The sequence below is a fragment of the Phaeodactylum tricornutum genome, chromosome 20, assembly GCF_000150955.2.
Source record: "Phaeodactylum tricornutum CCAP 1055/1 chromosome 20, whole genome shotgun sequence".
Taxonomy (NCBI): domain Eukaryota; phylum Bacillariophyta; class Bacillariophyceae; order Surirellales; family Neidiaceae; genus Phaeodactylum; species Phaeodactylum tricornutum.
Genome location: NC_011688.1, coordinates 615,727 through 628,395, shown reverse-complemented (window position 1 = coordinate 628,395; position 12,669 = coordinate 615,727). Strand labels below are relative to the sequence as shown.

The 12,669-nt window shown below is 50.1% G+C and overlaps 6 protein-coding genes across 6 annotated transcripts; 4 read left to right on the top strand and 2 right to left on the bottom strand.

The window, feature by feature from the left end:
* Nucleotides 1-1,899: 1,899 nt before the first annotated feature.
* Nucleotides 1,900-3,916, bottom strand: PHATRDRAFT_49114 (predicted protein; the record flags this gene model as incomplete). Its single annotated transcript, XM_002183607.1, has 3 exons — nucleotides 3,825-3,916; nucleotides 2,569-3,561; nucleotides 1,900-2,448 (listed from the first exon to the last, which is right to left on the bottom strand). The coding sequence occupies exons 1-3, from the start codon at nucleotides 3,864-3,866 to the stop codon at nucleotides 1,900-1,902; spliced, it is 1,584 nt and encodes a 527-aa protein (XP_002183643.1). The 5' UTR covers nucleotides 3,867-3,916.
* A 1,377-nt stretch (nucleotides 3,917-5,293) lies between these two features.
* On the top strand, nucleotides 5,294-5,665 carry PHATRDRAFT_15613 (predicted protein; the record flags this gene model as incomplete). The annotated part of the gene is made up of 1 exon (XM_002183746.1): nucleotides 5,294-5,665. A coding segment is annotated over one exon (372 nt), but the record flags the coding sequence as incomplete, so codon positions are not given.
* Nucleotides 5,666-5,781: 116 nt separating this feature from the next.
* On the bottom strand, nucleotides 5,782-7,478 carry PHATRDRAFT_49112 (predicted protein). The gene has a single exon (XM_002183606.1). The coding sequence runs from the start codon at nucleotides 7,433-7,435 to the stop codon at nucleotides 5,951-5,953; it is 1,485 nt and encodes a 494-aa protein (XP_002183642.1). The 5' UTR covers nucleotides 7,436-7,478; the 3' UTR covers nucleotides 5,782-5,950.
* Nucleotides 7,479-7,859: 381 nt separating this feature from the next.
* PHATRDRAFT_49110 (predicted protein) lies at nucleotides 7,860-10,195 on the top strand. The gene is made up of 2 exons (XM_002183745.1): nucleotides 7,860-9,380; nucleotides 9,487-10,195. The coding sequence occupies exon 1, from the start codon at nucleotides 8,140-8,142 to the stop codon at nucleotides 8,923-8,925; it is 786 nt and encodes a 261-aa protein (XP_002183781.1). The 5' UTR covers nucleotides 7,860-8,139; the 3' UTR covers nucleotides 8,926-9,380; nucleotides 9,487-10,195.
* A 404-nt stretch (nucleotides 10,196-10,599) lies between these two features.
* On the top strand, nucleotides 10,600-11,449 carry PHATRDRAFT_49109 (predicted protein). Its single transcript, XM_002183744.1, has 2 exons — nucleotides 10,600-10,656; nucleotides 10,863-11,449. Exons 1-2 carry the CDS (start codon nucleotides 10,641-10,643, stop codon nucleotides 11,222-11,224), a joined length of 378 nt encoding a protein of 125 aa, XP_002183780.1. The 5' UTR covers nucleotides 10,600-10,640; the 3' UTR covers nucleotides 11,225-11,449.
* A 150-nt stretch (nucleotides 11,450-11,599) lies between these two features.
* On the top strand, nucleotides 11,600-12,610 carry PHATRDRAFT_49108 (predicted protein). The gene has a single exon (XM_002183743.1). The coding sequence runs from the start codon at nucleotides 11,665-11,667 to the stop codon at nucleotides 12,070-12,072; it is 408 nt and encodes a 135-aa protein (XP_002183779.1). The 5' UTR covers nucleotides 11,600-11,664; the 3' UTR covers nucleotides 12,073-12,610.
* Nucleotides 12,611-12,669: the final 59 nt, after the last annotated feature.

Here is a 12,669-nt window from a genome sequence, read left to right as displayed (position 1 = left end):
GAAAGCCTCGCAACTCACTGTCAGTCAGCAATTTGCTCCGGACTGACGTAGGCTAGATTTGAAGCGGAAAAGCAAATTTCTCGTCTCGCTAGTTGTAGCGTCAAAAGTCGACAGGGCTTCAATGGTAGATGCTTATAGCGTCTGGTTGCTGGATATAGCCTCTATTTTGATTACGGCAACTAGTTTCCGGTGCAGTATTTGACTATCGGTCTGAGCCGCAAGTAATGGTCTTCGGATTGTGTTCTGGTGAAATATTTTTTTGTCAGCTATCTGAATTGAACATCGTTAGCAATTGGCTCGTCCCGCGATCCATTAAAATTGGATTCATATAAACGGAAGCTAGAATTCCAATCAATCTTAAGGGATCGGTCAAACGGCCGGAGTGTGTAAGGTTTGCATCCAATTGAAAAGTTTAAACGATTTACACCGGTGTATCTGCACGCGTTTTGATCGTTTCGCAGGTGATCCAGCAAGGTACCGTGCGTATATACGGATTTTCGATTTCGAATACCTATATGTGTTCTGATATTCAAACGGAAAAGTTGAAACGCCCATCTGTTTTGCAGTGGCAGTTCCTGTGTGCTTCCCAGTGAATACATGCAACTCCATAAGTTTACTACCCTGTGACACACTTTTGCGTAATGATCCATTCCTTACTAACGGACAGACAACACAATCAAAGCGTAGTCTTTAAACTGATACCTACCATCTCGTTGGTGCCTCTCTCCCTGAATGCCCCTGCAAACGGATTTTAAGTATCCGCAAAATGGATCAAAAACGACAAGATGTCGGATTGGGGAGGCTTGGTAGCAAGCTTTTGGTTTGGTCACCGTGAGAAACAGGCAGTATAATCCGTATTGCAGCAACAATCACGAAGGCACGGGGAACGAATTGGTAACAAGGCCTACTACCCAAACAAATGGACCAGACTCTGTAATTTCACTGCCGTATTGGTGATAGTCAGTTTTTCTCCGTACTTGTACTTACTGACATGAACAAGAATCGAAGCATCAGAAGAACAAAGTCAAATGTCAACGATGCCTCATCAGTTTTTGCTTGAGTTGTAAATATGCTGAACACGTAAGCAACTTGCACAGCAGATTCCAATCACTCTCCGCTTCGACGTTGCAAAAACCGGAACTCTCCAAGTATTTTCATGGCGTGGGCCTTATTTTAACATTGACAGCCTCCGCCAACAACGGTATTTGTCGACCCGAAAAAGATCGGGTCTGTACTTGAATCTCCTACCTTATCCTAATTATACAACTTCACCACTCAACATCAGTTCATATCAGAAGAATTCACTGGGCTGACAAAAGCAATTTCTATTCCAAGGACGGGAGTTTATCTGTTTGTAATTCGCTGAGGTATCCGTCACCAGGTTGACTGCGAAACGTGTTACCGCTCCGCTCTCAATCTGATCAGCATCACTGACGTTGTAAGATGTAGATTCCCTAAGAGTACTTGTCAATGTCTGGTACAGGAAAGACCGGGGCGAGTATTGCCCAAAAAGGACTTTCGTGCAGATGGCTGGCCAGCGACGACTAGTTTATACGCGAATCTCCTTGAAAACTGTATGTATAGGAATGAATATATATACACAAACACACACACTGGAACACGCAATGTTGCTTGGCAATCCAATCACGTCTATTAGACGCGATGCCGTCAAGGAATCGATCATATCATGGTCAATTAAGCTCTACAACAATCCACCCAGCAATTGGAGCAAGCCAGGTTTTTGCGCCGTGCCTTTCCCCACCAATTGAACCCTTCAAAGACTTCTGAGTACGAGTGAAACAATTCTTCTAGCGAATGGCGCGATAGGTATGGTCCAACGACTTGTTACCAGATAACCGTCACGGAGGACTACCACTCGCTACCGGTCGGCCGCTGGTCCTAATACCCGTACTCGTCTCTCCGCCGCGGGGCCGCCTTGATGATATCGTCGACCCGGAGAATCATTTCGGCCGCTTCGGACGCACTCAGCAAGACTTGCAATTTCGACTGGAACGATTCGCGTACACCGAGTGCTTCCATATCACCAATGGTTCCTTGGTACATATCGAGTCCGTGGGAGGCCTTGCCGGCGGCGTGGGCCGCCCGCAGCTGCGTGACGAGTTCGGCCGAATCGTAGCCGCCATTGTCGGCGACAATGGCCGGCAATTGACGCAAGGCTCGGGCAAAGGCGGCCATGGCGAGCGCTTTTTTGCCGGGCGTTTCTTCCGCGGCCTTGTCGATTGCGGCAGCCATGGCCACTTCGGTACACCCCCCACCGTACACCGTTCGGGGTTCCTTGACGGTGGATGTTAGGATAGCCAAGGCATCGTGTAAGGAACGTTCGGCTTCGTCAAGGACGTGGGTAGACGCACCGCGCAAGACAATAGAACAGGCTTCACCGGATTTGCAACCGCTGAAACGCAAAACCTTGTCTTCACCCACAAAGATCTAGAACAATTACAACGAACCAACGAACGAACACCAAGCAAGGTTGTGAGCATATAGTGAGAATGGAATTGCCCACGCAACCGTACCACCGACACGAAATTGTCGTTGCCGAGTACGTACTTCTTCAATCAACGCGCACTCTCCTAACGTGACCTTGTCGGGATTGTCGAACGTGCTAACCACGTCACCGCCGAGAACAGCGGCCAATCGTTCGACGCCTTCAAAATCGGCGTGTTCAATCGCCATGACCCCGCGTTCGGCAAAGAGAGATTCGGGATAGTTGTAGATCAATTGTCGATTAATAAAGACGTTGCAATTGTGTGTCAGAATACGGTCCACCTTGTCCTTCATCTTGGCCTTTTCGGCTTGTTCGATGGAGGCAATCTTATCGATGCTGTCCACTTTGACCCGGGATCCGTAAATTTTGATTTTATCCGTATCCATGGATGTGTTGGCGACGAGAATTTTGGCGTGTTCCACGCGCTTGGGTTGTCCCGTCCCGACGGTCTTGTTGAGCAGGAATCCTTCTTCGAGATAGCTGTCCCGGAGGACGCCACCGGCTTTTTTCAAAACCTGAATGTGTTCCAGATTGCGACTGCCCTTGAGTCGGAGGACGGCGTCGACGGCGAGATTGGCAAAGTACGCCTTTTCGTGCGTGAGCAATTTGCTACTGAGAGTAGTGGTGGCGATTTGCAAGAGTTGTTCGCGGAAGACGTCCTCGTCGGTGGCTTGTTGGGAGGCGTCGAGGAGGGCTTGGCGTGCCACTTGTCGGGCCAGACGCCATCCGGCACAGATCGTCTGGGGGTGGATTCGCTGCGTGACAAGCTGTTCAGCTTCCCGCAAGAGTTCTCCGCAGAGCACCGCGACGGAAGTCGTCCCGTCGCCGACTTCGTCGTCTTGGACCCGGGCAATGTCGACGAGGACCTTGGCGGCGGCGTTGTCCACGTGTACGGAGCGGAGAATGGTGGCACCGTCGTTGGTGACGGAAATACTCTGATCGTGCGGATCCACCTTTTGGAGGATCTTGTCCAATCCTTTGGGTCCCAACGTCGTCTTGACGAGATCGGCAATCGCAATGGCACCGACGAAGGAACTCAGACGAGCGTTTTCGCCCTGGAGAGGAACCAAAAGAAAAAAAAATCCAAAGGGTGTGAGTCGTATCCGATTGCCAACGAAAACGAGATTCCGTATCGTGAGAGATTTATAAGAAAATAAGTAGTGAAATAGTGGAATCCGGAATGTTCTACATGACATCAGGTGCACCAAGAGAAATCCGACGGATTCCGTGGACAACCCTACGCGCGACAATGTCGTGGGCACTTGTCCACTAGGCTCTCTGCTCGGACCATCCACCGCCAGACGACGAGTGTGCGTACCTTATCGATCGAAGTGCCTTCACTGATATACGCTTGTTCCATACTGAGAGATGGACGGAGTTTTTTCGAGTGTTTGGGGCAGGGACGAAAGGCGTTTCGAATGAGGAGGGTCGAGGCAAGCGACAACGGGATGGGAGAGCCTACCTACCTCTACCTAATTATACTGTTGAGATTGTCTGTTGTCTGACTGACAGTGACTGACCGTGAGGGACAATGGCGGTCGGACGCGAACGGACGCGGGATCCCTGGCGACACCCCGACGGATTCGTACCGGGGGACGGACCGAAGATTAGGGTCAGGGTTAATAGGGGACACCGTCCGTGTGGTAGACTCGTCGGGATGGCTACGGGCTCGTGTCCCCGTGGCGGCGCGAACACGAAGCCACCATCGAACCAAGGGGAGATCCACCGGTCGATTCCACGGTGCGGAGATTCCCTTCCACGCCAATGTCGGATTGGGGTTTCGGTCGATTCGGTTCGGATCGGGTCATTGGAATGACCCGACGGCGCAGTCCGACTTTTTGCCGTGTATGTGCGCGTGTAACGTGCGCTCCTCTACTCTAGGCCCAACTACACCCACCCTTTTCGGATCGTGTACGCGAACCACGGCGAAGAAACTCGAGGGCTTTCGTTCCGGGTGTCTTCTCTGTCCCCGACTAGCTAGCCAATGCCACCCCGGTGCGCGCACTGCCACACCACGCCACACCGTGGATAGGTCCTTTCCCCCCAACGTTGCGATTTCCGGTTTCCGTTTTCACTGTCCGTACTGCCCCATAGTACCTACCTACCTACCTAGCTACCTACTACTCTTTACCATTGTAGTCTTTGCTCACGGTTCACAGCCTCGTCCCCTACTGGAAACAACAACAACAACAACAACAACAACAACAACAACATGGTAAGATGTATCTAAGGGACCGACGGGTGTTTGTGTATGTATGTGTTGTGTTGTGCGTATCCGTTGGGGATGGGGTCTGCAAAAGACTGGGGGACGCGACGGGACATTCCAGCCTTGGAGACGCCTCCCGTTGGGGCGCGTAAGCCCGATTCCCAGTGGAACCCGCGGACGATACATCCAGAATGTGTATGTGTGTGTGGTTGCGTTACAGAGCGATACCGTGCTTCTCTTTCGGATGGCAAGGAAACGAGGACGTGTGAGTGTTTGGGGATCGACTGTGAGAGCGTGTCGGCCGCAGTCATTTACCGAACGTGCCGTAACTGAGGGGTGTCCGGTCCACCTCCAATGGCTACTTGTCTGTTGCTGCGCCCCTATTGGCGTCTTTTTCTCCCGATTCCTATTTGCATCGATACCAAGACCTTTATACACATACCTGCGTATGTATATACAAGCAAACACACATACAGAGAGGCACACTGTCTGACTACGACTCACATCTTTCCACATATTTCCGCTACTAGTCTACCGGTGTCATTGTCGATGACCTAGTCGCTACGACCTTCAACGCTTTCAAGCTCCAGCAAGGCGAGAAGCTCCGTTACTACATTTACAAGATTGAAGACAAGAAGACCATTGTCATCGAGAAGAAGGGAGCCCGCGACCGGACCTACGACGATTTCGTCGCCGACCTGCCCGAAAACGACTGCCGCTACGGACTCATCGATTTGGAATTCAAAACGGACGACGGCCGACCCACCGCCAAACTCGTCTTTATTACCTGGAATCCCGACACAGCCAACGTGCGCTCCAAAATGCTCTACAGTGGATCCAAGGAAGCCCTCAAGACCGCACTCAACGGCGTCGGCATCCACATTAACGCCACCGATCAAGCCGAACTAGACTTGGAAACATCCATTTTGCCAACCTGCCGAAAGTTTGCCTAATGCAAAGCCGATCAACGTAGCATTACAAACACTCCATTCTTATTGTTATGGATGGATGATGGAATGGCATACGTGCTTACAGAATTTCCCCAGGTGAATGGTAAGGTAAATGTAAAGCACAAGGTAACGTCGATTTTTATATGTATGCGAAATTAATGTTCGTTCACAGACTGTGAGCACTCGTAAGCCGCATTCAAAACGGTAGTCTTTCGTTCCGTGCCGGTGGAAATGAGAACCCACGCATACTCCTCCATTGACAGCGTGATACGCCGTCTCGACCCTTCGCTACCGATCGTCTTCCTCCCGTGTCGTCCCCACCGTACCGTTGACCCAGTCCCATCCGGTAAAATCTGCCGCCGTCAAATCTTGCCAACACGCGGTGTAGTCAACATCTCGCCACGCTTCGTCCCGCAAGGCTTGTGGATTGACCCGGAGTGGCAGATACGTTTCAAACATGAACGCCAAACCGCGATTAAGCAAAACGGGAGCGTCACAGGGATCCGCCACGGCGCGGACGTAGGTCGCCGCATCCGGGCCGTGCGGGACCATGGCGTTGTGCAAACTGGAACCGCCCGGGACAAAACCACCAGCACCGTCCGTACCCGACGACACTTTGGCGTCGTACGAACCGTACAGCAGTCCCATGTACTCCGACATGACGTTGCGGTGAAACCAGGGTGGTCGCAGTGTGTTGGCATCGGTCGCCAAAACGCGAGGTGGGAACAGTACAACGTCGGCCAAGGCCGTTCCCACGTGTTCGGATTGGCAGGATAAAACGGTGTAGATACTGGGATCCAGGTGATCGTACGTGACGGAATTGACGGCACAGAAGCGTTCCAAATTGTATTTGTACGGACTATAGTTGCCGTGCCAGGCCACCACGTTATAGGGCGAATGTGTGGACGATTTGGCGTAGAGTTGGGACTGCATTTTGGCCACAATACAGCACGGTTTCTCGTAGTCGCTTTGCGCAACGCACCAGGCTACTGGGTGTAAAAAGTCTCGAGCATTGGCGAGCCCGTTCGATCCAATCGGTCCCAGCTCCGGCAAGGCAAATCCGCCTTTGTATACTTCCAGCATGTAGCCTCGTGCTGTTGCCGTCGGAGATGTGCCTGGGATGGGGCCCTTGCTCTCGCCCTCGAAATGATTGACTTGAAACACAACGCCGCGAGGAATCACCACGAGTTCGGTGGGATGTACGATCAAGCGTCCTAACTCCGTCAAAACGTCCAACGACCCCTGCTGCGGCATTATCAACAGCTCGCCATCGTGATCGACGAAATGCGTCTGTAGGTCTTTCATATTGGTGCCGAAGCTGTAAAGGTATATCGCGAGTCCTTCTCGCATGGCTGGATCTCCCGCGTGACACTGCAGTTTCAAACCCGACACAAAGTCGTACTCTACACCAGCCGCACCATCGACGGGATAGGGGTGCCACCGCAAGGGATCTATCGCGGCTTCACAGGCCCGCGGATCACAACCACCCGCAAATTGCGGTTCCTGGGGGAGCGATTCGGCGGCACCAATAGTGACACTGGGCTGAATCCGGTACAACCAAACCCGGCGGTTTTCCGCTCTCGGTGCCGTAAAGGCCGTTCCCGAAAGCTGTTCCGTGTACAATCCAAACGGAACCATGCGCGGGTTGTTGCGACCGCGGGGCAGCGCGCCAGGAATGCACTCGCTTTCGAACTGATTCCCCAAACCTGTCTGGTAGACGAGGCCATCCTGTTCGACCGTCGAGGCGTGGCAATGCGGCGTGGCAGTCGACATGTTGACTTATGATGTTCTTTTTTCTCGGTTCAGCAAACGCAAGAGCTGCTCTGTGGGATGCGATCGCTGACAAACGAGGCCATGGAATACGGTAGTCGTGTTGGGAATGTACGAGCGAGAAAAGATGAGTGTCAAATCATCTTTTGACAGCGCAAGACAACGAGAATTCGCAGGGTCGAAAACCCTTCGAAATTCCAGCAGAAAGTACGAGTGTGTGCGAAGGGCAACCCTTCCCCTACTACTGACGAGACTTCTATATTGTATCGGCCCATACCGCTTTCGTTGTTGACAGTGCCAGTGATTCCGCGGGAACGCTCTATCTTGCTAATTTTTCTGTTAAATAGTTGTCCGAACGTGATTCATACTATGCTCGAACTTGACACGTGAATTGTAGTGTCTACAAGATTATTCACCGGCGACATATAAAAATGTAATTATGGTAATGCCTCGCATTGGTACCAAACCCCGGGAATTGGACGATTTACATTAGGAGATGCCGTGTAATTGCGCCCTGACAAAGGAATCGCCTCTGTGTGGACGACTACGGCACGACAATTCGAGGCACACCATTCGGCTAACTTATCAGAACGGGGAAATATTTCTTCCGCACCAGAAAAACGTTTTTACTCCCCTTTTTTCCGTGTGGCTGTTGGTCTACATTGCTCTGCGTGTCATCTTCTTGCTCACTGTAGATCAAAAAGACCATGGTGATTCCGATCTCGGACGGTTCCGAGACAACGCACGAAACAGTGGGTGCCGATTTCCGCCGCCTCAAAATCTCACCGTCCGCGTCCCGTCACAACAACGCCCTTCCCTCGCGTTCCAGTTTCCGCCGCCGTTGTCGTCCACGAAGCGCGTTTGGAACTCCGGACGCAGCGAGGCATCTCACGTTCGCGGAAGAAATCGCAACGATCGTGACGTACATTCCTACGGTGGCCGAATTTTCCTCGCGAGAGCTCTCGACACTCTGGTGGCGCCCGAACGAGTTTGCACGTATTCGAACGTACGCCAAGACGACCGCTTACGATGTCCGTTTGGAAGCATCGGCTGGTGGGACTCGCCAAGGAATAGATCAGGGGTATCGCACGGCGCACTATATTGCTCTCACCACGGAAGAATGCGAATTGGCGGAGTTACTGCAGCAACACGAAGTGGTAGCTTCCCACGCCAAAGCGCTCGTATCGTGGTCAGCCTGCGACACTACATGCCGGGGACTCGAACACTGGGCAAGTAAATCACACTGGGCGGCTCGGCACGAAGCTTTGGATCAAGTACGGGATTTGCGGAAAGAAATGGCCAAGCAGAACCGCCGTGACACGAACACCGCAACTTCCTGGGCGACCCAGTTCGCGGAGTATTCGCGGCCCAGTCGGATTATGGCAAGGTTGCTGGGACATGCCGACGAAGTCGCAGCAATCCAATCCCGAAGCGAATACACTTTGCGAGAACTCGAGGAAATTATTGCGAAGGAGCGTCAAGAAGAAAGCTGAACATTGCTTCTGATCCACCAACGAAAAATGCGCGAATCGAAAACGAAAAGATTTAGTTTACATTGGAGTCCCCGTTGTACCCTCAGCTTTGACACGTCGTCTTAGACGGTGATCTGACATGAATATGGCTACCTAGTTAGCAAAAGAAAAGAGAACGCCGAGGAAGCAATGACAGAGCCAAGTGTCGTATCGTCGGACTTATCGCTGCATTCTGCGCAGGATCTACCTATATATATTTCCAGGTATCTGAAGAGCATCTGGGCTGTGCAGCTGCTGCAGAATTGAAGCTAGCCAAAAAGTGCACAATGAGATTTTTTGTCTGTCACTAGGAATGCTACTTAAAGCAGTAAGGCTTCTCATTTGAACAGCTGACAGTGAGACAAAAAGCTGCCATACGGGGGCTATATAAAACACGTTGCAGTCCCACATCTTCAAAACGAAGCATTCGAACACTCGTAAGTCACAAATCATTCCGTTGTCTAGAAGCAAAATTATGAAAAGAAAATACGACGATGATGTGTTGCAATGGACAAATATCACTCAAAATGCATTGTGCTACAGATGCTTTGGAGAAGAAGATCAGGATCCGAAAATTGTGTCACAGTCAGCGAGAACACGTGCACCGAGAAATGACGAAGAAGCCCCACGGAACGATCCGCATTCCACGAAAAAAGAATGTGAGGAAAATACCGCGTCAATTTTACGTTGGCATGGATGTAGATTCATTCAACGAAGACTTCCCCATCATCGAATGGGACTCCGAAGACGACCTGCCAGATGTATTCAAAGAATCATCTATGAGTGGCGCTCCTGTCGATGCTAGTTCGACCGTGACAATAGATCAGCTACGATACAATAAGAGAGCCCGTTCAAATGACACAAAGGCGAATAATGCTCATTCGGAGAATATTTGGAACCGTATAGAAAAGCAAGCCAACAGTCCAGCTATGACATCGATACACCGGTCTGGCGCCGTTCAGAGCGACCTGTGCGAGCTCGGAGTGGAGATGGAAATCCTTGATTACTTTCAAGATACACTTGTCCTGGGAAGCTGAGTTCACTTCTTCACTTCATCGGCTCCGCATGCGGCTTCTTTCGAAACGCCAGCAGAATAGAGGCCACACTTTTTGAACTGTACTGTGTCGATCGATACTTTTCAATTTTTGCAGATAGGGACTCACACTCAGCAGCTTAGAAGACACAGCGAAAACCTTTCGGTATTTTTTTGAACTGTAATGTAACTTTGTTTCTCAAGCCAAATGTTAGCGGTATACAATGTAAAGCTATCGTAACTCCCCTGTCCTTCCCACGCCAATTCACGCTGATGTAAAACGCACAAACGAAGCAGAGCAACGAAACACTCATAAATTTTCTGCCCTATAATCTAGCTAGGGTGAACAAATGGCTACATAATGGCAATATACACATGTTCTCTCCGACAAGAAGCAGATGGTGGAGTCAAGATGGCCTTCTACGATGATCATTGAAAGCAAAATGGTGGAACCCTATCGATACCGCTCCAGAAGGCAAGGCGCATCGCGAAGCATAAATAGGAGATGGGGAACCCCGTCTACACCGCTCTTTGACACCAGTCCCATGAAAGCGAAATCAATGTACTACGAAATGATCAAGCCTTTTCGTCGTTTAAAAGCTCGCTTTCACTAATGTAAGCATCAATTTTGAAAGATCTTCCTCTGAAATTTTCCCTCGCATCTATGAAAGACATGGGCGGTATGTTTACAGTTAATCCGTTTCTGTCTCTATGGCAAAGCAGGCTCCTATCGCAACTGCTCGTCGTGCTGTGAGGCTGAGATCTTTTGAGAAAGGTATCTTTTCCTTACGATTTCTACCTGGACCCGATTGATCAGATGGCCGCTTTTCTCACCCTAGAGAATTGGCTCTACTTTTCTCACATATCTATCATTGTTATAAAATAGAAAAGCACGTTTCCAAAGACGAGTGCATGATCCTGAACGACATTCTCGGCATCAAGACTCTCTCCGGATGTTACGCTATGAACCGTAATGATTTGGAGGACAACTTTACGATTCCGGGAGAGAACAAATTTGAAGGCAAAGACGCTCAGCTTTATCGCAATTCGTGGCTTATGCCCCGCATGGCTCGTCGCCTGACTCGCAATAACAAACACCATGTCAGCAACTGGCGTCAGGATCCGATTATTGATGATGCAGAATGCGCCCGGCTTCGATTACTGTTGACCAACAAGTTGGATACATCTGAGCAAGTCCATATCAACCTCCCCAAGGCATGCCGTGACTCAAAACCGATTTCTCTTTAGTTGTCCTGAGTTAAATTACTATCTTTGAAGAATGTCGTACAAGCGGCTCCACTCACCATTCCCTTCCATTAGACGAAACCGAAAAAGAGACGGACAAGCTCTGTACTTTTTTGTAAGCGACCACGTAGTCTCAATGAGCCATAGTGCATTGTTTCTATAGGGATCATTTACTGCAGGATTGGGCTAGATTTACATCATACTAACAAAAAAAATTAAGTTACTGCTACTGTCAATGCATATGGTACAGACTAAGCTCATTGTATCCTTTGGGTAGGCGGTTGGCAGTTTCTTTCACGTTGCAAACCATAACTCATAACCGATTAATCTCTCGACATTTTGTGACCATGCTCACACCTTCGCAAAAAGTACTTCGCGATCTACCTGCCCTTTAAGGGTGTATTAAGCTATTCTGCCAGATCTACAAGCTATCCAGGCAGTGAATGTCTTGGACCCAGGTTTATGTATCTGGCTGGCCGACGCAAGAAGATACTTCGGTTGAATCTATCGAAGGAAAACTGAAGTTCATTTTACATTCTGATACGACGTGGGCCGGCGAAGGCTCGACCATTCTCAAACAGACCAGAAATGGATCGTCCTACTGCTTTCTTTCATTTCTATCATTTGACGGAGCTTTGGCTTTCGTGGACACTTTGCGGGAATTTTCTGGGCAGAACGAATGCATCGTCGGTCGCCTCAAGGCCGAAATAAGCCAGCCCAAAGCCAAAGGGTCCAAAGGGAAGAAATCCATTTCGACCGGCGCAGCAGACAACGTGCGACTGCGCCGCAAGCGAGCTCCGCCAATTCGCAAACATCCCGTCAAGAAGAGTTCGGCGCCGCCCAAGAAATGACCATAACTATATCCTAACGTCGACGGTCGAAGATGGAGGAAAAGTTGGAAGCATTGACTGGACGAACAGCAAATGATTTCCATTACAGGAAGATCCTAGTCTGCATCTCTTCCAGCACCTTTTCCAGTTTTTGTGGAATGTAGGCTCGACGCGCTGCTTCCGATTTCGACGCGGCAGAAGGCTGGACTTCGGGGTGGTCGTCGTTTTGGGTTCGAAAGAAAAGAGGCTGTTCTTGATGATTTGGGCCCTCGTTTGCCTGGCGTTCGTGTACCGCTACACAATGTCTTGAGGGCGAAGACGGCCGGCCTAACATGTCGACGATATGTAGCTTGACTGTAAAACACTCAAGAGTAAGCTGGCGGAAGGAGGCCGACCGGGTGAGATATTTCTACCTTCTCTTTGAAAAGAATCACGTCACAAGAGCATTTTATTTTGCAATGCAGATCAATGCTCTGACCCACTGTTGATACTCTCGTAGTTATGGTCCAATAGCTTGTATCTATACTTGGCAGTCAATAGTCTACGCTCCCACCGGTCTTGTGCAGTGTCACAGACTCTAACACTTTTATTTACAGTTAAGTTTAAAATTGGCATTTT